The 22,641-nt window shown below is 38.8% G+C and overlaps 1 protein-coding gene across 5 annotated transcripts in view; it reads right to left on the bottom strand.

The window, feature by feature from the left end:
- Positions 1-357: 357 nt before the first annotated feature.
- LOC103697307 (protein ZINC INDUCED FACILITATOR-LIKE 1-like) overlaps positions 358-22,641 on the bottom strand; it is a 34,161-nt gene continuing 11,877 nt past the window's right edge. For 2 of the 5 annotated variants that reach the window (XM_039124774.1, XM_039124773.1), the window contains exons 3-17: positions 19,423-19,483; positions 19,179-19,281; positions 18,954-19,056; positions 18,805-18,858; positions 18,652-18,714; positions 16,645-16,694; positions 16,485-16,560; positions 14,800-15,006; positions 14,216-14,303; positions 11,047-11,132; positions 10,822-10,929; positions 4,765-4,809; positions 4,491-4,579; positions 3,503-3,546; positions 358-801 (exon numbers count right to left, since the gene is read on the bottom strand). In XM_039124774.1, the coding sequence (XP_038980702.1) occupies positions 710-801; positions 3,503-3,546; positions 4,491-4,579; positions 4,765-4,809; positions 10,822-10,929; positions 11,047-11,132; positions 14,216-14,303; positions 14,800-15,006; positions 16,485-16,560; positions 16,645-16,694; positions 18,652-18,714; positions 18,805-18,858; positions 18,954-19,056; positions 19,179-19,281; positions 19,423-19,483 (1,269 nt within the window). In that variant the 3' untranslated portion in view covers positions 358-709. Of the gene's footprint in view, positions 802-3,502; positions 3,547-4,486; positions 4,580-4,764; positions 4,810-10,821; positions 10,930-11,046; positions 11,133-14,215; positions 14,304-14,799; positions 15,007-16,484; positions 16,561-16,644; positions 16,695-18,651; positions 18,859-18,953; positions 19,057-19,178; positions 19,282-19,422; positions 19,484-22,641 lie in introns of those variants that run through there. The other 3 variants (XM_039124772.1, XM_039124771.1, XM_039124775.1) reach the window with 2 other exon arrangements.

The raw sequence follows: 22,641 nt of genomic DNA, 5'->3' as shown, positions 1-22,641 counted from the left end.
TTCTTCTACAGTCTAGGTTAGATGATTGGGCTATATCCTGCAATAGGCGACAATATTTTTTTTGCAACAAAAAGAAAAAGAAAAAAATGGCTTCAGGTGCCTGTTGGCATCATACTGTCAAAAAAGGCCAGTTCTAGTCCTTTTATGCCTAGGAAAATAAAGATATTTCTTACTTTTATACAAGGATAAATACTTGGAGAGAATTTTTCTTTTGCAAGCTCTTCTAGCTATAAATCAATTTTCATCAGTCCCTTAGGTTCTAATTAAGTTGATGGCCGATACTGCATTGCTTTCATGTCTAAGTCAATTACCTGGTCTAAAGTCTTCATCCCCTGAAGTTGATAACAGTAAAAGGCATGAAAACAATAATAATTACGTCGATTTTGATGATGATTAAGTTAATATCAAACTGAAACAACATTAGCTTCACCTTCTTTGGGAGACACAAAAGGCCATTGAGAGCTAAGCTATCGCCGTGCTTTCTATTACCTGTCTAATAACAGCCTATCTCAGCTGCTATGCAGCAGATAACATTAATAAATTAATTATCATGATACTGGATCATGTCATCATATTCGCTCATGAATGCGCCACAGCGCTGATCAGGAGCACAAGGCATGCTCCTACCCTGCTTCATGTGCGCCATCATGTCAGACTCCATTTCTTTGCCCAGGCTCCAGTCTCAAGAATACACTATAATTGTTGTGTTCTACTTGTTGGGTACAGCTAAAAAGGGCTTGAAGGTCATCAGGAGTCCAATGAACTCGACCACATTTAAAATGAAGAAAACCATCTGATCACCTGGATAACAACAAACATCACCACAATTGAAGAATGAATCATTGGATAAAAATCTGAGAAGGAACATACATGTAATCCATTTATTGCAGAACTGAATTAATAAAGTGGTAGGAGGAAATCTATTGGGAGATCATTGGGTCAGTCCCTTGTCTAGCCAAGGACATTAGTGCATGTAAGAATTTCCGTATGAGAGTTCCTTGAAGTACAATCCATCAGGAGATAATTCCAACACGCACAAACAAATGCACTTATTTTGTGGAAAAATGGCCATGTAGTAATGATTACACACTAATTAATGTGAATCATGCTAGTCATAAACAATATCAGTTCCTACGTACTGTTCCTCGCAGAAGTTAGTATAATTTTCTTCCCCAAGGAAATTTGTATAATTTTCTTATTTATGTCTTTTAAACAGTCTATTTCGAGCTACCTGTTTCTTAGAGTAATAAATAATTTTTAATTTCACTCCTAGCAAATAGCACATAATACGGGTCATTTGATTCTGAATCTCTTCCATTTCTCAAATATTTGATTTCAGGTTATCTGAATAAGTCCTAATTACTTCCCACACAATGAATTCTTAGAGGGAAAGAACCCTAAAAACATAGCAAAAATAGGATCAACTGAAAATTCTCTTCGTTAGAAAGAGTAGATTGGTAGTTGGAGGTTGGGTTTCTCACAAAAAAGAATACCATCGATTTGACCATCTACATATGAGGTGGAGTAATAACCAAACATGCCTCTATACTTGATTTTAGAGAGATTGAACAGATCTAGGTTGAACTCACATACTGTTAATTTTCATATGAAATGGACATTAGTTCTTCTAACCTTCATATGGTCAATGATTAATTTAGAGCAATATAGGAGATGGGTTTGATGATACCAATAGAGGTTCAACAAAATCAGGAAGTGATTGAGTTAATCTGGTTAAATTGCTGATTTAATGAGATTTAGAATATCTGATAAGTTCCAAATAATTGAAAAAGTATGGTGATATGGAAGCACAGCAACTATTTCCAAACTTCCTTTATGACTATGAGCCATGCAGTATGAAATTACAGGAGAGATAACCAGTCTAGATCTTTGCCACTAAAAGGTCAAAGCGGAGGTTGTTTTCTTACAAAAGCACTTGTTGTGAAACTTTCAAGCAAAGAGATTCTAAATAGTCTTCATCAACATGGAGAAAGTATACGAGCATGATAAGATGTGATTTGATGGGGTTAAGGAATTAGACTATAAAAATGTACCTAAAATGTACACTGAAACTGTTAAGGACATACATGATGGAGCAAGGGAAGCATCAAATACAGTTAGAGACGAGAGAACTGAAATTCCAATTACGATGAGTGAAATTAATGGTCAGCATTTTGTTGATATCTTTTTACACGTGTCCTAATTAAACTTGCTCAGATATAAAAGAGGGCATATTGAAGATACTGTTTAATGCTAAATTGGAATAGTCGGGGAAGACTCGGAGGATCAGGCCTAATAGATCAATAAAGTTAAAACAAGAGGATATCAGGAGTTCAATTCTAGAGAAAATAAGAATGAAAATGAGGGCCAACATAAAATCTGCAGCCTGGAGATAGCATAGTATAATGGATTTTGCTTACTAAGTTTTTGAACAAAAAAAGAATAAATATACAAAAGCATATTAATAAATTTAGACAAGGAGACGTGTTTTTGAGGTGTGTTTATATTTTAGATACACATGGCTCCACATATATATGTGAATGGGTTTACTGTACCTTTTTTTTTGTTTCTATTCCTTTTTTTTGAGTTCATCATGATAAATCCTGCTTTTGGGAAGCAATTTTCAAGATTAGACAGTTTTGATTAGTTTTGGCGGTAGTCAAATGTATACAGGTAGCCTAGATCTTAAACCTCAATTATATTACACGAAATCCCCTGAATTATAGAATATGGTTATGTAAAAGGAAATAATAATTTAATTACAATTTTTTATGATAACTTTCAGTGGCGCGAAACATTTAAAATTCACACAAGCGAGAAAGATATTGCATGTCTTCGAACCACAAATCTAGGAAGAAATTATTGTATATTAGAGAAATAATTTCTTGAAATATGGATAGGAAGTATATCAGATTTCATGTAAAAATAAAAATGCATTTTATGCAGATAATATATGTTACTTTAACATATATGGTTTATAAGAATCTCAACAAATAATATATTACAGTTCAAAATATTCTAATCTATTAAATTTGGAATATGCTCTACTTCTTCTAAAGTTATTTATTTAGTCAATTTTATGAGCCATTGAAAAGAATTTATATTGTAAAATGATGACTAACATGTTTTACAAGTGTTTCTTCCCATTTCTTGAACTGTTGATGATTTAGTTATTTTTATATATATTTACCATTACTTCTTTAGTGGTATCATCAACATAAGTATCGAAATTGCCAAAATGTTTATTTTGAACTCATACCAACATCGAGACCAAATTTTTAAACCTTGTTGTTAAAACCAATCTACTTAGAGAGAAAATTAAAGCTGAAGCTTCACATAAGAATACCATAAGATCCTGGCTCCGGATTAACATCAATAAATAAAGATGCTGCAGTCATTGTGTCATCCTAATAGATATAATATAATTTAACTCTCTTCTTAATACAACTGAAATTGCTATCAAAAGAAAACTACCCTGCAAGCTTCTTAGTTAAGATTAAATTACCTGGGAGGAAAGAAGCAGATTGGCGCTTTTGTGCCCATGAAAATCTGCAAATACAGATAATTGATCAGAAAAAGGTGATCTCTCTCTCTCTCTCTGTGTGTGTGTGTGTTTCTCTCTGTCTCTCTCAGACACCAACATGCACAGGCACACTAGAAAAGGAAAAAGAAGAAAAGAGCAATATTTTAAATTATATTTATTTGGCTTCAAGATGCGGAACTAATATCATAGACAAACTAAGTCATAGGCCTCAAACCATTTTTTGGCTGCCAGAATAACGGTAAGAGCACCATATATTACAATTGAATCACCAAGGTCAAATACACAGGAAATAACAAGATGAGATTTTAACCCAGAATCTCATACCATGTGGAGGAGGGGTGCAGCCACCAGGCTTGCTGAAACCACTATTATTCATACATCCAGATCGATGGAGGAAGCATCACTTTTCTAGTGTATTATTTGAAACCATTTAAATCTTTTTTACAATTTAAGTATGACAAAATTAGATAGCATTCACTACTGAAGTGCAGATCATGATTATATCCAAAAGGTAGCAAGAGCAGATATCTTAGCCTTTATGTTGAACCCAGAATAGCACATCCTGGCTATCGTCAGATGACCCAAATCCATCAGATATAATGCAAAACTGCGCCCCACCCCACACCCCACCCCGACCCACCCACCAAAACCCCAACACAAAAAAAAGGGGAGAAAGAAAACTCCCAAACCAGTTACAGATCACTCTTCAATAATAATGGCCGCATCAAAGTGATGCCGTAATATCAAATTACCAGTAGATTAGGGACCAAGTAGAATGTTGATAATATTTCTTTTTATATGAAGTTCAGAAAAACAATTGTAGATTTGCAAGGCTCAAAAGCACTAGGATATAAAAATGGGATGAATAGTTAAGCCATGCCTCATCAACAGTTTGCACATGTATATTAGTGGTATTTCCCAGTACAATTAAGGAACAAAGAACACTTACAGGATGCCTCCACCTGCCGGAGCAGCTGCTTTGAATAGGGACATTCCAGTCATAGCAATTCCATTTGCAGCTCCTCTTTGGTGTTGAGGCTGTAAATATATTGGTATAAAGGTGACATAACTAGTGTTAGTGAATATTTATTAAGAAATTAGTCTTAATAATAGAAGTTAATCAGTTATAGTGGCTTGCTCATTTGGGTTTTTCCAAAATTACAAGGAAAAAAAGATAAAATAAATAATGCTACTGAAGTGCATCAAAATTAATAGAAAATTACCACAGCATTGTTTTGCAAAATGAACAACCCAGTGATGATAGTTACCTGATCACATTAAAAAAAGAAATGCATATCAGAGACATTAATCCAACTTATATTATGGGACTGTTGTGCGATTAGATATCCATAACAAAGCAATTTGTAAGGAGTAACAGAGTTGTGAAACAAACGTATGCATGCAGCCAATAAAGATTCAAGTAAAAGTTATATGCATTCGATGCTGATAGCAAATGCACTTCGAGAGGTAAAATGATATTGAGTTTAAAACTGCATTGTCATCAAGGTTAAATTTTGAATATTTGGCCCAGGACATATAGGATCAGTCATATTATATTCCACCTGTACAAATAAACAAATGTTATTATAGAGAACACCAATTATAAGTAAATTGATTAACATAGAGGAAGAAACAAAAAAATTCTGCCCTACTGCATCATATTCTTGAAAAGCTTATTGTAATCTAGGCTTAAATATAATGCACAGAAGAATGAGATGATATTGGAATAAAATGTACCTTTTTTTGGTACATTAGTAAAATTTACTTTTTACTGTGTAGAATAGTTTCTTTTCTATGTGTCAACAGGACTCATTGAGTTAGTGTTGTCTGGACTCAAAGAGTCCATCCAAAAAAACAAATTGACCTGTCAACACATGTCTGTGAGTGCGAGATTGTCAGCTGAGTTGGATTCTCAAACATCCATACTCTGAGAGGTAATAAAGTAGAAGGCAAAATGAGGGCAATAACCCATAAATCATGACAAAAGTTCAATACCAAGACATTCTGAAGGTCTATTAAGCAAACCAGATAGGAACGAGCAAAAAAATGCTTAAGGATACCATGGATAGTGAAACACAAAAGTTAAAATGGTGGAGGTTTGACAGAAAGAGATGATGGCTAAAGAAATGGAAACCCATTGACCAACTTTAGTGAGACTTTACCCATCAATGATAGACCAATATGACCAATTAATTATATATCCTAGGTTCTGTGCAACATGGTTCCAGATCAACATAAAGGCACTTCTACTGTCCATCAATCAACAATTACTATCAAAACCACTAGATAAAATTGAGATATTGGCATGATTTTCGGTTTTAGGCCTCGCTATTTGACAAACCCCTTAGACTGAATCGTAGAAATTAGCAGCCCAAACCAACACACAACTTAAAGTTTCATATCCAGATATCTTCACAAATCAGATTGTCCAAGACAATTTGAGAAAGCCCTCCAGAATCCACTATTATTAAATTAACTAGAAAAAAGATTCTATTTCATTGATCTGGTTCTCAGAAATATCATTTTAGGGCTTGAGTTTGATGTGAATCCAGTTTCTACCAACATGAAGCCTTTCATATGGAAGCTTCATAACACAAAGTCTATTTCACGCCCATGTGATGTGCTACCACATTTTCAAAATTAGCCAAACAAGTTTTTCCCTACATATGCACAATAAGAAGACCTCAAACCCGTGCTAAACTTCATAATTTAAAAGAGCATGTGAAGGGACAAAGTCACAAAAGCATAAACTATCATTGTAGACCCCTGCATGCTCCTGAGTATTCATCCAAAGTAACTTGGTCCCTTCTCACAGTAAAAACAACCCATCACTAAAGTCGCGCACACCAAGATAAAACCTAATTATCAGAGACAAAGAACCTAATATTCTCGAGTATGCCGAACCATCCTGAACCAAGCGGTTCAGATCATACCAAACAAAAGCGGTTAGGAATCAGGATAGTTCAATTAAACAAAACGATCCGGCACATTAATATCAAAATCCCTTACCCCCTGACCCTCCTCCAATGGATCGTTTTTAACTTCAACTTCGATCTCTCTTTTACTCTCTCCCTCCTCTTCTTCGAACCCTAGCCAACGCAATCATCCTTGATCAATGCCAATGCTGATGCTAACACCACCGCCCTCGATCAATGCTGATGCTGATGCCATCTCCCTCAATTGACATGTGGTTACTCTCGGTCGATGCTGACACTGACGTTGATGCCAATGCCCTCAATTGATGCCAATGTCATCCCTCATCGGGCATTTGAACCGGTATGTCTCTCTCTCCCTTCCTCCCTCTCCTCCCTCTCATGCCTCTCCCTCTCCCCTTTGTCTTCTCTCTCTTCCCCCTCTTCTTTGAAGCCTAGCTAACATCGTTGCCCTTGAGTGATGCCGATGTTGATGCCATCATCCTCTATCAATGCTAATGTTGATGCCATCCCCTTGATTGATAATGATGCCAATGTCATCGCCATTGACGCCGACACTGTCACCCTCGATTGACGCCAACACCATTGCCCTTGATTGATGCCAACACCAACACTGTCACAACTGATTAGGCCATTCTGGACGTTTTCAGAATGGGGAGCTAGCCAACGCCAATACCCCACCTAATGAATAAGGAAAGACGAGAAAGAAGTAGGCTGAACGCTGAAAGTGGAGTCAACTGACGCCTCTCTTTTAATAGCTCGCATGGACCCCAAAAAAAAGTATTTGTTCGAGAAACCCAGGCTGGATGGTGTTGGCCTCGACAAGCCGGCCTCCATGCAGTCACCATGGAGGATGATTCCCGAAGCAATCAGCGGTAGCTAGCCACTACGCTTTCTTATCAGCCATACCTCAGCGCCCGAGGGCGAACAAGCTACGGATTAAGCGCAAGGCGCGAAAGAACAAGCAACGGCTTTCGCCGTTGCGCGTTAGCGCAGCCGTTTTCTTTTTCGTAGCGCGTTAGTTTTGAACTTTAGGAAATGCCGACATCTACTCGAAATGGCTTGACATTCCAGAACAGGAACTTCACTCATTTGTTTGCAGTGTTTCCGCGCACAGGATGAAGAGGTACGGGGGGAGAGGGTCCCCCTGACGTAAGCCTCGTGTAGGTTTGAATGAATCAGTCTGAGTTCCGACGTTCCGAAACGTCGACTCATCTTCGGAATCCAGGCAGGGAAAAGCAAGAAAAGAATACCAACTAACTCAACTTCCGGCTGAAACCACCAACATCTGAGTTGAGCAGAATCGCTTTCTTCCAATTAACCATTGTATGCCAGACCTTTCTGAGCAGCTTTCACTCTCATAGCAAAGCAAGAAGCAATGCTTATCATACGTCATTCTTAAGATAAGGAAGGGAGGTCGGATACTTATATATTCTCTGTTTATTCATTCAGTATTGCGAGCAACGAGCGTCGTATAAAGAGCGACCGCTTCATAGTTGACGGAGCTCCTAATCCGAATCATGAAGCGCAGCAGGTGTAAAAAGTCGCGAGTAGTTGAAGCTGCAACCGACGATGTTAACTGGCGATGCAGATTCCGAAGCCGTGGAAAAAAAAAATCTTTCCCCTGAAGCTGTAGAAGTGTCTCCGAACAATCTCTGATGAGCCGACCCTATCTGACTGAGGCTGTCGACTTAACTGCGCCGAATCTATGGCTTGAGAGAGACGGATAGAGGGTTCTAAATTCTCTTCCTGTACCTGAGTGATGGCTTTCCAGAGGAGATTGCTTTCAAGACCAGAAGCGCAGATGATAGCGGGGGAGTCGAAAACCCCACCAGTAGCGGCGGAACATTTAGATCAATCAGCTCCATCAGACAAACCGCTTACCTAGAGCGTGGAGAGGGCGAGGCCACTGCTTCGTCGCAAGAGACGAAGCGAGACTAATCGATTGCAAGAGAGCATCGAGTGGTTTACTTGAAGCAGCGAGTGAACGAGTGGACCGTCCATGTACGATCCATACTAGATCTGACCAACTGCCCGAAGTTCCGCTCTCCCGCCTAACCGTATAATTAAAGCGACGGCCTATCTATCTATTCAATTGATCATATTCTGACTTTGTCGTAGACTCTTCCAGGATCAGAATCACTATACAGAAGCCCACCCGGCGGGGCTGCTCGAAACACCGAAGCGGCGAGTATCCCGGGCTGTTTGATCAGCATTGCGCTCTGCCAGCGCTCGCTCTAACACTTCGATCAATTAGCCAAGATTTTGACCGGATACGAAATCACTGGTGCTCGATCTAGTGGTATTTTTTGATGCAAGCATCGATGCTGTCATCCTCAGTGGATACACATGTCAATGCCATCACCCTCGATCAACATCGACACTAATGTCGTCCCCATCCAAGCATTCAAATCGGTACATCAGTCTCTCTCCCTCCCCCTCCCTCTCCCTCTCCCTCTCCCTCTTTCTCCACTTCGTCTTCTCTCTCTCCCCCTGGTTCACCTACTTCTAGGGTTAGGATTAGGTTTCTTCCTCTCTCCCCTCCTCTTTTTCCAATCTTTCATCTCCGATACACCTCGGCTCGATACAACATACTGCACCAAACTAGTAGCAAGGTAGTACAACCTCCGGTACTAGTTTGGCGAACCCTATTCTCTCTCATTGTCGCCTATCCTCCTGTCTCTTTCTTGGATGAAAAGCATCATACATGATCCCAAACCATACATCTTTAGAATAATAATGCATACTCCAGACTGCATGCCTTTGTATCTCATGTCTTATAAGAAGCTAAAATTATCAGGAGTCCATGGATCAACTTAAGAGTATCATAACCATCACATAAAAGTGTGGCCTAGTGTATAAGGCTCTGATCATTGCGGAGTCTGAGGAGGGTCAAATGTATGCAACCTTACCCCGCATGTGAGGAGGTTGTCTACATATTTCAAACCCATGACCTCCAGATCATAATGGAGCAACTTTACCATTGCGCCAAGGCTCAATCTCTAACTCCAAACAATACAGCTTACACAAATCATCCCTATCCAATCTTCTCCATCTAGACTTAAACAAATCAATTTAACCTTCCATCTCTAACATAGCAAGTCTCAGCTTTATGAACTAAAATTCACCAGCTGCCTTTCACCTATGCCTAATGAATCATACACCATCTATGATCTATCACAAACCCAGTTTAGGCACCCTCTCCTATAGCAAACCTTGGTTGATCACTTCACATTCATGTGTGTCAACTTGCCTGTAGCAAACCTTGGTTCATTGCTTCACACTCATGTATGTCATGAAAGGCCCTCAAAAATAAATCTTATACCATCCAATCCCTCATCTTGACTTAGAAATACCACCCTCTGATACATTGAAAAGCCTCAATTCTAAGAACCTCTTTTCACTAGTGTTTTGTCCTACTGAGTGTATGAGAAAATCATTTACAAGTACACAGCCCTGCCAAGGTTGGAATATGACAACATAAACAAGTTAAACTGCATTAAATGATTCACTTACTTCATTTGTTCTTCTGTGTTTTCCACTTAACAATGTACATAATCTTGGATTAATTAATTGATTTTTTAATAAAAGCTTATAAACTCCAAAGGATAGGAGCCTAACAAAAGTATCTTGGTTTAAAGACTGATATAATTTGCCTTCCAGTACTGAAAGAGGAACAAAAAGAAAATGCAGAAATAGAAACCATCGGAAAGAGTAAAATATACATAAAAAGAATAACAGAGACTAAACAAGAGGCATTGAGTTTTATAAGGTTTTGGGGGGAAAATTTGAAAATTGTAAGGTCTTAGATATTAAATAGGAAGCAAAAGCTATAGGCAGGTAGGCCTGCAACTGAAATCCGAATAAAGAACTTTCAGGTTCTTTTATATCAAGTACAAGGATTTTCACTTTCAGCACGAAGAGAGCTAGATAATGATGAGTAACTTCAAAATTTGAAAATGGCTCTCTGGTGACTTCTCTATCTCTTCTTGAGGTAGACCTCAGAAGAATTTCACTGTCATTAACCATATCTTTTGTCAAATTTCTCCTTTCCATTTGCTTTAACAGGCAAGCTTAACTTGTTCTTTCTTCAATCAAGCTTAATTTGTTCTTTCTTTGATAAGCATCATTCATTCTTCTCTATTATCATATTTGCCACTGAGCATGCGAGACAATTTTCTATTATCAACATCTTATTTGTCCATTAGAAGTTACCATCCATGTAATATATCTTTAGAAGAGAACATGCTCGAAAACATGGACTTGGTAAATTCAAAACATATTTATAATCACTTTGTATCAACCATACACATGTTTTCTGTATATTGCAATCCCAGATGTACTTACACAAAGAATGTTCTTCAGCAACGATGCACAATTCGCTATCAGTGAAAGCCTAAGTCCTGACAGTTTTGTCATAAAGGGAAAAGCAGCAAGCAAAGGTATAGATAAGACCTGCAAAGCAAAAACATGAAATATTATGGAAAGGGCCCAAAAATCAAATGTAAAATTAAGGAATGTAAAGAGATAATACTGAATGCTTAATGTAAAGAGATAACATTGAATGCTTACTGATGCGACTCTGGACGATATGATGGGTCCAAGTAATTTCACGAGTGAAGGATATAGAAATAGTTGATATACTAGGAGACTGAAACCTAAAAGTCAATAGATAGTCAATGCAGATGCTCCACAAATATAAAAATTGGTATTATATGGAATATAACCTGTGAGTAATATCACTACAGTGAATTTAAAATAAATTAATCAATATAGGTATATAGCATGCCATAACACAGGATGCCATCACACAGGATGCCATCAATATAAAGCTCCAAAGAATTAATACCATATAGTTATCACAGTAAGACCATTGCTTAGATGCTACAAGAGATTTAGCTAGTAATTCTGACAAAAGAGAACCACACAAAATTAATATGCAAATCTTAGTATTTGACTGTTAAAAACTATTTTGTAATCATATATTTAAGAAGCCATCTTTAATGTGGTTGTTGTTCTTTAGCATAGACAAAAGCCCAAGTCTCTTCAAAGATGGAGAAAAAAGCTTGGTGAGCAGATTGCAAATGAAAGTGTTTTAAGGAACCAAGTTAATCTATTTTGGAGCATTTCACAATTGCTATTTCTGGTTTTGATGTGCCGTCCCTACATTGTTATTTTGAATAGCATGAATATGCAGACATGAGAAATACTACATTAAGATATCATATTAATGAATTATTTGCATTTTTAAAAAACTAATAATCTGTCATATCTTGTTTAAAATCCACCATTTACATACACAACAAGAAAATTGGGATTGGGGAACCCACCAAACTCTCATATCCAAATCACTAAGCTGGAACCTGATAAAAGTGAGAGACATCTTTCAAAAAAGACAATTTAACAGATCTCACAAAATCAAAAATTACTAGCAGCCATTAGGTATTAGAAGAAGCGCATTACATGGGATGGCATAGAGAACGGCCTTTGATGAAATCTTAATTGAAAATAATTGGATATTTTAAGTAGTTTGAAGAGTTATGGGACTACTTTTCATATACCTATGTCCAGTTAGGAAGAAACAATCTTGCAGAAAGAATATAGAGCTCCTTAACAAGTATGACTGTATAGCTTCTTGTTTTTTGGTACAAAAGATGGAAAACCAATTAACCCATTCGGTAAGAAGATGGAAGGGGAAATGTTGAAGGTCTATGAGACCAAGAAAGGGAAAGACTAGGGAACTTGGCATATCTTTTCTTGACAAATTTTGATTGGTGATGCTAATCCACACAAAACAAATAAGATATCTAGTTTCTTGTTGCAATTTCTGTTCCATGAACTAGAAACAATACATGAGTCTAAGCCAAAATATCTTACCCGTTGCAGCTTTAAAGATAGTATTGTATATAGAGCTAGTGAGCCATATTGTGTGTATTGCATTACTCTGTTTCCCATAAATGTTACAAATGAGAGGTAAATGGTCTACTTTAATTACATACACTATGTATTATCTTCCATTAATAAATCATTGCAAATTTGCAGCCAGTCCAACACAAAATAACTCCAGATTGACAGTATCAACATGATTTTTTGCTCCTATCAAAATATTTTCAGAAAATAGTACCTGATCAAGCTTTCAGTAGCATCTAATTGCCATTAATTTGATCATTATTACCAAGGTCAGCGGAACCGGTACTGGGCACCATACTAATTTTCCGACAGCACGGCCTGTACCGACAGAAGAGACGGCACACAGACCGTGGGAGAGAGGAAAAGAGAGAGAGAAGGGGGAGAGAGGGAGGGAGCCCGACGGAGGGTAGCGTACGTCGACGGAGGCCGGCGTCCCCCCCTCTCTCTCCCTCCTTTCCCCGCTAGCTCTCTCTTTCCTTCTCCTTCTCCGGCTCTGGCAATGGGTTTCGTTTCCATTGCCGAAACTAGACCGGTAAGCCATTAGTATGGCTCAAGATGGCCGGAACCGCCCGGTTCGGAACGGCTCCGCCGACCCTAATTATTACACTCAATGATACTTTCACTAGTGAATTCCATGATATGAACAATGCAATCCATTCAAGTCTCACCAGCCAGCTGGTAGACTTTAAACAAGACTGGACCTTGAAACTCAAACTGCGAGGCCAAAGTGAACTATATCTAATCCCCAATTTTTTGGCTCCAGACCTAACAAACTAGAGGCCTCTGTTTCAGCCATTCAACTAGTACATGAGGTTCGTTCTTCCAGGAAGGCATGTTCCTATCAGTTTCATAAATATGGCATGGACTCCTGCAAGACCCTTGCATTGAGGAAGAAGATTGGTGTTGGAATATGATAATAGTTTGAGCTACTTGGTATTGTATATTTTCACAAAAGAACATGAAGAATATTTTTCTTCATAATGAATTATTTAAGGAGACTTATGAAGCCCCCAGCCAACCCTCCATAGTCATCTCAGAAGATTCATTGTTTCAATCATGTTACTTATGGGATTGAACATTCTCTAGGCCTGGTTTTGGGCTGTTTGCACGCTGCCTCATGTTAATGTTGGATTCATTAACATTTCCAAGATTCTTCTCTCTTGACTCAATACCACTCATGGCATGAGAAGTTCTCTTTTCTTTCAAAATGACCATGACTGTAACTAAAGATGATAATGCCACCATCATCAATCTGATAAGTAATCTCTATTATCAGATGATTCAGATCCCTTCTAATTGTTTCCTAGATTTGAGGTGCACACCTATACAGAAGGGTACTTATGTCATAGTGCTGTTATGATCAGATGTACACAATTGCATAATATGCATATTAGCAATACTCCATTGGAGCTTATTAGTGGCATGTGTCCTACTGAAAATAGCTAGCTGTTGACCACTTTCTTCTTTACTTTCTCTCTGTGTGGCATTTTGCACATCATTTGAACATTGACCTCTTCTTTCCAGTGTTCCTCACTTTGTCTATTATTTGACTTCTCCATGCATTATCCACTAAGACTTCTCTGTACTGCTCATCTTCCTCTTCATTGGAGCTCCAAGTCTACACCTGAGCCTATTACTTGAGTATCCTGCAATATGGTGATTTACTACTAGCTTCAGTGTTTTCCTTGTCAAATTGAAGTGAGAATTATGACAATGTTTGTCAGATGCAACAGTAAAGTCAACTTATTCATTAAGAACCAATAGGGAACACCAAAACACCAAGAACATACTTTCAAATTATAAGTCAAATGAAAGAACCATCATATACTACCTGAGATTGCAAGCACCTCACCAACATCCTGACTTGAAAAGCTCAATCCACCATAACTTTTATCACTAACGGCCCATAGAGAGAATATCTGACATTGAAGTAGCAACAAGAGATTTCAATCTTATGATAAATGTAAAGCAAAGGCACGAGTAGATCATCAACAAAAATAAAAAAAAAAACAATTTACAGGACCTGTCAAAACAAGAAAATCTATATCTCAACAATTTTTTTTAATGCTGGAATAATGACAGAAAAATTGCATTATTTCCTAAACTAGAATGAAATTTAACTTGAAGATAATCATAATCACCCTTGAGCTCTGCAATAAACATTGCAAATTTTAAATTCAGTTTACTACATATCTCAGATGCCAACACTTCTTGAAGTTCATATGGGCATGCAATGTTACAAAACATAGCCATTTATTTCATGAGAGAATATTTTCTTCACAAATAATATGTCCATGCATTGCACTTGCATGCACAGTACATATGGAAAAAGCTTTGGAGTAATACATAAAAAATAATAACATTTTATTTAAAGATTTATAAAGCAATCAGATACATTGAAGCAAGAAATATTACCTCGGTGTAGGCCATATCGTGAAGGGAGAAAACACAATAAACAATGATTGATGACATCAATGGCCAATTCTTGAATAGGTTTTCTGTAGAAGCTCTTTCTTCACTTTCATTGGCATTCTCTTTTAGACCAGATCCACATGATGGAGCCTCAAGAAATTCAATTGTTCCATCTTGCATTTTGTTTACATTATGCATATGCAAAGTTTCCTATAAAATTATACAGATGTAAGAACAAATTATACTGCTGAGTAAATTTGTATATTTGTGCTCTGCATCAGAATAGGCACTCGTGAATGAAAATGAAACTAGTAAGAGAATAAATGAATTAGAGACAATATATTTGTTGAATCAAGTAAAAGCAAAATCCAGTCTATGATAACAAAAAAATTGTTGGAAAGAACACATTGGAGAACACCTCTCCAAAGCCAATAATATAACATATGAAGTATGTCCTCCCAAGCAAGGTCTGTCGTACCGGCCCGTACCGGCCCATACGGGCCGATACATACCGGTCCGGCCCTAGACCGGTACCGAACCCGCGTGGAATCCGGTACAGGGTTGTTTTTTCAGCCGAACCGACCGGTACGTGTTCCGTACCAGTCGGTACCAGCCGGTACTGCTTGGTACCGGCCTCGTATCGGCCGGTTCCCACCGCGCGCGACGCGTGGTTTCAGGAAGAAGTGGCCTGACTAGCCACTTCTTTTTTTTAAAAAAAAAGAAGCTGTGGCCTCTCGGCCACTTCTGTCATTTCAAAAAAAAAGAAGTGGCCGAGAGGCCACTTCTTTCATTTCAAAAAAAAAGAAGTGGCCGAGAGGCCACTTCTTTCATTTCAAAAAAACAACCACTTCTTTCATTTTTGGCTCGCCTACCGGCCGGTACGTATCAGACCAGACCGGTACCGTACCGGTCCGGCCGGCTATCAGTACGCCGACCGGTACTGGTATGGCGGACCTTGCTCCCAAGTATCATGTGACAGTATTTTAACCAGAGAAAGTTCTGGTAAATACGAGAGATTAAACATTGTAAACGCATGCAAATCATGAGTTTTTGGTGCTACATGATTCAGAAGCAATCAAGTGATCATAAGCATTACGCAGAAAATCATCTAGGTGGCTGCTGGAATCCCATAAGATGCTAATTCTCTTCCCTTTGAACTAAAGTAATCACATAGAGAATTCAAAATCAGCAGTTTTCGATGGATTTATGTTGTTTTAACATTGTTTAACCTACAGAAGGCCATAACGTTCCCCTCAACTCCAAATGAACTTTCTGAAGATTCAAGGAAGGAATGAAAAAATATGATTTTTCTATTCAAGAACATCCATATGCCTATGCATTATAAAAGGATCTTCCTCATGCATGGAAATGTATGATGGGTCCATTCATGTTCAGCATCATCATCCTTGTATGATAATTTTGTATTACTGAAGATACAACAGACACTTTTAGAAACTTAATTTCATATGGTTTGAAAGAGTTAGATAACAGGTGGGAACAGAAAACAGAGTTAAATGGATTCACTTTGGTTATTCTAGCAAATTTTTGAAAAATTTGAGATAAAATGGATTAAAAAAGATAAGGGAAACAAATGAAGAAGGACCCACATGTAACAATGAAATAATGTTATTATCATCTTGCTCTAGCATACAAGATGGGGAGTATTAAACATGGATTCTACAACTTACAGGAAGCCATATGCATAGAATTAACACACCAACTGCAAAGAGCGATATACAAAAGCAGGGCAAGAAGTATGGGAACCTACAAAAGATGGCAATAATAAAATTAAATATGAGCAGAGGTCATAAATAAGCAAACAGAACTTAGCAGTAGAAGCATCCATACCTCCCAAAAAAGGAATCCTGGGAGAATATATCAGGATATTTTTCTGCAGGCTGATACAAAATGCATCCAAAGACACAAGAATAAGAATTTAATATAATGAAAATTTCTGAAAAAAGGGACAATCACAAGATTAATTTCCTAATAAGTTTGGACTTGCGTAACAGTTAGGTTACACCAGCATATAAAATATAATGCTTTTTACAACTTATAAGAAATCATAATATGAAGTTATTAACAATGGAAAAGGATGGAGTGTGCTAAGAATGTTTGATACAGGCTGAGAAAAACATTATGGCCAAATGCTTTTGAAATAAACAATTCTTCGTACACCTAATGTTTTTCAATGACTACTGTGCAAAGCTGTAGAAATATTAACCAGTATATGACAATATCCTAACCAATTTGTTGCTCTAGAAAGCCAATCATCTCTATAGTCATTGTCCACATTAGCACTGTGGCTTGAATACCCCTTAGACGACTAGATGTTTGATGATGTTGTTTTGACACAATGAGTGAATTCTCCCAAAAGAAATTGCTCTTCGTTTTAATTTCAATTTCACTCTCTAGTCATTAGTCAATCTTCATCTCAAATTTTGCTACTTTCTTCTCTGAAAGATCATCACTCTTGCTGTCAGAGGTACTTCTGTCATTTCAACTTCCACTAATAATATGACTTTCTTTTATCTGATTGGTACTAGTGTCCATGAAGATCCTGACCCCAATAACTAAAGAGGAAACTCAGATATTAATATTTACAAGAAATAGCAGTAGTGTTTTATACTCCCGGTTGTCAGCAATTAATGACAGGTTCAGTTGGGTTCAGTCGATTAAATTATGCATGGTCCACTGTGAGAAGTTGAATATCATCAAGATCCACTCATTAGACCCCTCAATGATATTATACCAATTTTATGCAATATACTTAATTAATAAACAGTAGGAAGCATGTCCGAGAGAGAGAGAGAGAATAACATATACAAGGGAGGGCACCCTCCACACAAATTATACACCATCCTCCTTTTCTCTCTCATGCAAATATTTTGGAAACATATCACCTAAAAATATATCTTGAGAGAACTAATTCCTTTGATGTCAAAATCCAAATGGTTAAAACAAGTAAAACTTGATCAAAGCAGATCTCCTAATATTTGCTAACTGGTTAAACTTTCTATTTCTAAGATTCAGGTTTCCAATTAGTTTAATGATTGCAACATAAACATATCCTTCTCTTCTGTTAGCATCGTACAGAAGCTCAAAACATTTGAGGCTTCAAAAAACTAACATCACCATCTAGAAAATCTCTATACAGCCATCATTCTTAGGTTGAAGGGAAAGAATGATGGCACGATGTTTCATGTGCACTCCCCCCCCCCAGGCTAAAAACGTCACAAAAAAAATCCATGTAAAATCATTTTGGTCAGGTCACTGATTCCTACTGAGACCACATTCCTGACATTTTCTCTCATAAATGTTTTATCTCCTAGAATTACTTTGTTTCAGCTGATTCTGAACCATTAATAGGATGATGGACCACCATCTCCAATTGAGAAACCTAGAAATAGTATGACCCTTTGCAACTCATTGTCTAATCCATTTGTCTTTGGTATGCGTATGTCTATGTGTTTCTATTTATGTGTATATGCATTAATTTATATGTGTTTACGTGTGTATTTTATTTTCCTCCTTGCATGTGCTGTCATATAAATTACTTTTGAACACCCTAATTCACTGATGTAGCCCTAATTTTTTTGGTAGATTTTCTTCACAATATAGAATCAATCTTGAAGATTTTTTTTCTCCTTGCATTTTTTTCTCTTCTTTGGCATCGTTTACTCCAAATTTACATACATAAAGTATTAATATAAAAATTAACACATATAGCTGTTAAATAAAAAATGTGAATGTGTTGTACTAGACAAACATTGGCACAGCTGCAAGCAGCTTGGCACTCAAGGATGCGCAGTTTCATTTCCAAAAATGCACTTAAAAACAATAATTCATGGGTACCTGCGCAAAGAAGCCTCCAATTGCTGGGCCAATTATCAAACCTATACCCCACGCTGTGCTGACCTGAAAGGAGACAGCCAGAATACCTAAATTATGCATTCGTGAGAGATACAAAATATATTTGATTAAACAACATATACAGAATTTTGTTACAAGTGATAATCCAAGAGCTTGATGCTCTGCTCGACAAACTTCTATAGAATAAGCCTGTGCAAAATTCAAGTCATAAAAGTTACAATTAGCTCAGTACAGTTAACAATTTGAGAGGAATAACCAATCAGCCATAATGTATTTATACATACCTTTATTGGACCAAGTAAACCATTTAAAGATCCAAGGAGTAATCTTGTAGTAATTGCCATCCAGTAAGTTGCACTTAGCCCAAAAAGAGTGTTGAATATGACCCTGTAATGGCAACAACACCAGAGTGACAAGATAGGATTCGAAACAGAAAAAGGCTAAACAATATTTCTTTAGCATTTTCATGTTAACATCGTTGATCAGACACGAAAGCAAGTGTTACTGACACAGCACATATGCCAATCGCAATAACAGGTTTTCTCCCATATCTATCAGCCACCAGTCCCCAAAATACAGAAGTCAAAGCTCTCCCGAACATAAATGAAGCTCCTTCAAGAGGGAAAACATATGTCAGTCACATCCAGTTAACATGTGCAACAGGGTACTAACTGTAACAATACCACCTAAATGTTTGATTTGCAGCACATCAGATATTTTTACATGCAGTGCAAGTGTGCAACAGATACTCACCTACAAAACCTGCATAGAATCCAATATCTTCTTCCCTTTTGGCAATATGCAAGTCTCTTATCTATGAAAAAGAAAAAAGGAAAGGAATCATGAGTGATGTTCATTTTATTCAAAGTTCAAGGGCTTCAAGCACATATATGGCTAATCAAGGTATCTGCAGAATATAATCTAGGATAAATCTACCATCTGCAATATATTGAAACTTCAATGACCTTAATCCTAGAACATCACCAGCCTGCCACTGCCATGATACTAACACCTTTCCCATAATCTCATCAACCAACCATCCTTCTGCCCCTTCCACTACCAGGCCACCATCATGATTCATGGCCGGTACATTGGAACAATGTTGGTTATGTCAATAGCGCAATGAGTACGGTAATGGCAGGTATAGTTTATGGATTGGGCTTGTGGAGCATGATAGACGGATGGTGTAAGTGATGGCCATGATCCAACTGGTGGCAACAGCACTAATGACAATAGAGGATGGAGGGTAATGAGGGGTCCGATCTTGACTGGTTCTGATAAAACAAAAGCATACAAGGTTCTAGCCAAAATTAATGGTAAACATATGCATCAATGTGATTGGTGTTATTAATAAATCGTATAATGAGGGTGTCAATTGGTAAAGTCACCAAGTGTGAAGAGAAGAAGAAGATGATGATGATGATGATGATGATGATGATGATGTATCATGCAAAAAAATATCTAATAAAAGCAATGACCAGAAAATATAGTGGAGTCACATCTGGGTTATGTGATGCGGAAAAATATCGAATAAAATTGTGTTGGGACCTAAAATGTTGTGTTGAGACCTACAATGTTGGGGACTTCCAACAAAGAGTTGTTGGAGCTTAACATTCCCACCGAAGAGGAGCTTCACAAACATAAGAATGTCAGGGTGGACATGTGGGAGAACTAGGAGTGAGAAACAAGAATACCAAAAAAGCATAGGAATTTCATTAATTCGGAAAATAGTATTCGAGAATCAATTGAGATGGTATGGGCATTTGCAATGAAGATACAAGGAGGCCCTAATAAAAAGAGGTGCTTGAATCTATATGAAAGGTCCAATTAGAGGAGGAGAAGATCAAAACCAAGAAAACAAAATTCAAAATAAAGGATTTGAAAAAAGATGCAGTAACCGCATTAGTAGTCTCCCTTAAAATCAATAGTTGGGAAACAGGGATCAAGAAGGTTGGCCCCAAATAGGTGATGATGGCTTGATGGCCATGGATATGACTATTCTTTTAGAAAGAGTTAGCATCTGGTGTCAACTAACACAATTACCGGCAATAGCCTTTGAATGATTGATATGACAAAAGTGGGGGAGACAGAAGTCATGTGCAGCCATGGTATGCTAGGTGTTGGAAGAGTTTTATATGGCATTGCACTTTAGGATCGGCTGCTGACGAGATTTGTCCGAGCGGGTGGGGATTGGGCATCCAACCGCAATGCCCTGGGTGCCAGATGGAGAAGACCATGGACCACGCCCTGTTTCAGCGAGAGCAAGCTAGGAGGGTCTGAGGCTTGTCAATATCCCGTTGGATACTCGGTGCATGTCGAACTCCTTCACTCGGGCGCTTAGACGATGGGCCGCCGCCCCTCAGACCCGGTATGTGGCCATTGGGGCGACTTATACTACTTACCATATTTGGCTGGCTAGAAATACCTGGATATTTGGAGAGAGTAGCCCTACACCCAAGTTCGTCGTGGAGTGAGCTCATGCACAGGCAGCGAAGATCACCCATGCAGGTCCATCGGATAGGTCTTTAATAGCTCGGGCATCTAAGGCTTTACATCTGCTCTTGTAGCGCTACAAACGATGTTTTTCACCTAGGAACCCCTACCCCCGAGTTTCCTCAAAGTCAACTTCGATGAATGCATGCTAGATGGTGGCAGAAAGGGTGGTGCAGGCTTCGTGATCAGAGATCCAGACTCCAAGGTGGTTGTTGCTGGTGGGTGCCAGATTTTTGATATTTCTGTTTCTGGGGCGGAGCTGAGGGCAGCTTGAGCTAGTCTATGTCAAGTCCGGCGTGTTCTGCGGGCTAGCGCAGTCCTTGTGAGATACGGGCTGAAGTCCGCGTCCTCTTTTGGGAAGAGCCAGAACAGAGGATCGCGATGGCGATCCTCTCCGGCTCCTCCGGGGACAAATGGGGCAAGGGCGCCGCAGGTATCCCGCGGCACCCCCCCTCCGGTCAATCTGCGGCCAATCCCGGCCGCCGATTTCGCTCGGCCGCCGCGATTCACGCGGCAGAGAGCCGTTACAATGGGATGATAAAACCCCCCATTTCTTTCTTCCTTCCTTGGATCCTCCACCGAGCACCATCCTCTCCTCCTCCCTCTCTTCCCTGCTTCTCCTTCTCCTTCGGTGACCGCGTGCACCACCCCAACCGAGCTTCTCATCTTCTTTCTTTGGATTTTTTTTGGTTCCCTCCACTTCCCCTGTTTCGAGATCCATTCCCCCTTGTTGCCGGAAGCGTCGCGCCGCCGCTTGACTGCCGGACTGAGCCACCCACTACCGAGATCTACCACCTCCGTTGATCGCCGGTAAGCTCCTTCCCTTTGTTCTTCGTTTTGTTGCCAACTCCTTCCTCTATTTAGGCCCCAAAATGAGACCACTTCGGTCTCTTTCTCGACATCGGCCACCGCAGCAGCCGCCGGCCGCCACTGCGACTGGCTGGCCGTCCACCGGGGGAGGGCCTCCGCCACCCAGGCCGGCCACCCTGCTGGCTTTCTTCCTCTCCCGTTCTTCCATCTCCCCTGTCCATGGGGAGTTCAGTGAGGGAGAAGACCCATCGCGGGCCTAACTGGGCCAAGTTCGGGCCCGATTCACTGTGGGCCCAACTTGGGCCCAGTTCAAACCTGAAAATCCGTAAATTCGAAATCCGGAACCCGAAATCTGGAACCCGAAATTCGAAATCCGAATCCGAACCCAAACCCGTTTGGCCAATAAATAGAATTTTGCAGTTAAGCCCTTGACAGTACATGAGTTCACAAAATAGTCATCTGCAATGTATATTTGATCTCTATAAGAAAGATTTATTACATAAAGGTCCTCAAATATATTTATTTAGTCCCTTCACTCAAGTTTTATTATAGAACAGTACCCTGTAATTAAGCATTAGTCCCTGCAATGAATTTTATTGCATAAATGATCCTTTTAGAGGCCAACCTTGGGGGCCCTATTGGGCCGGGTCTATGCGGGCCCATTGGGCC

This window comes from Phoenix dactylifera, chromosome 3, assembly GCF_009389715.1.
Source record: "Phoenix dactylifera cultivar Barhee BC4 chromosome 3, palm_55x_up_171113_PBpolish2nd_filt_p, whole genome shotgun sequence".
NCBI classification, from domain to species: domain Eukaryota; kingdom Viridiplantae; phylum Streptophyta; class Magnoliopsida; order Arecales; family Arecaceae; genus Phoenix; species Phoenix dactylifera.
The sequence above is the reverse complement of the archived record's forward strand: the minus strand, read 5'-3'. Positions and strand labels throughout refer to the sequence as shown.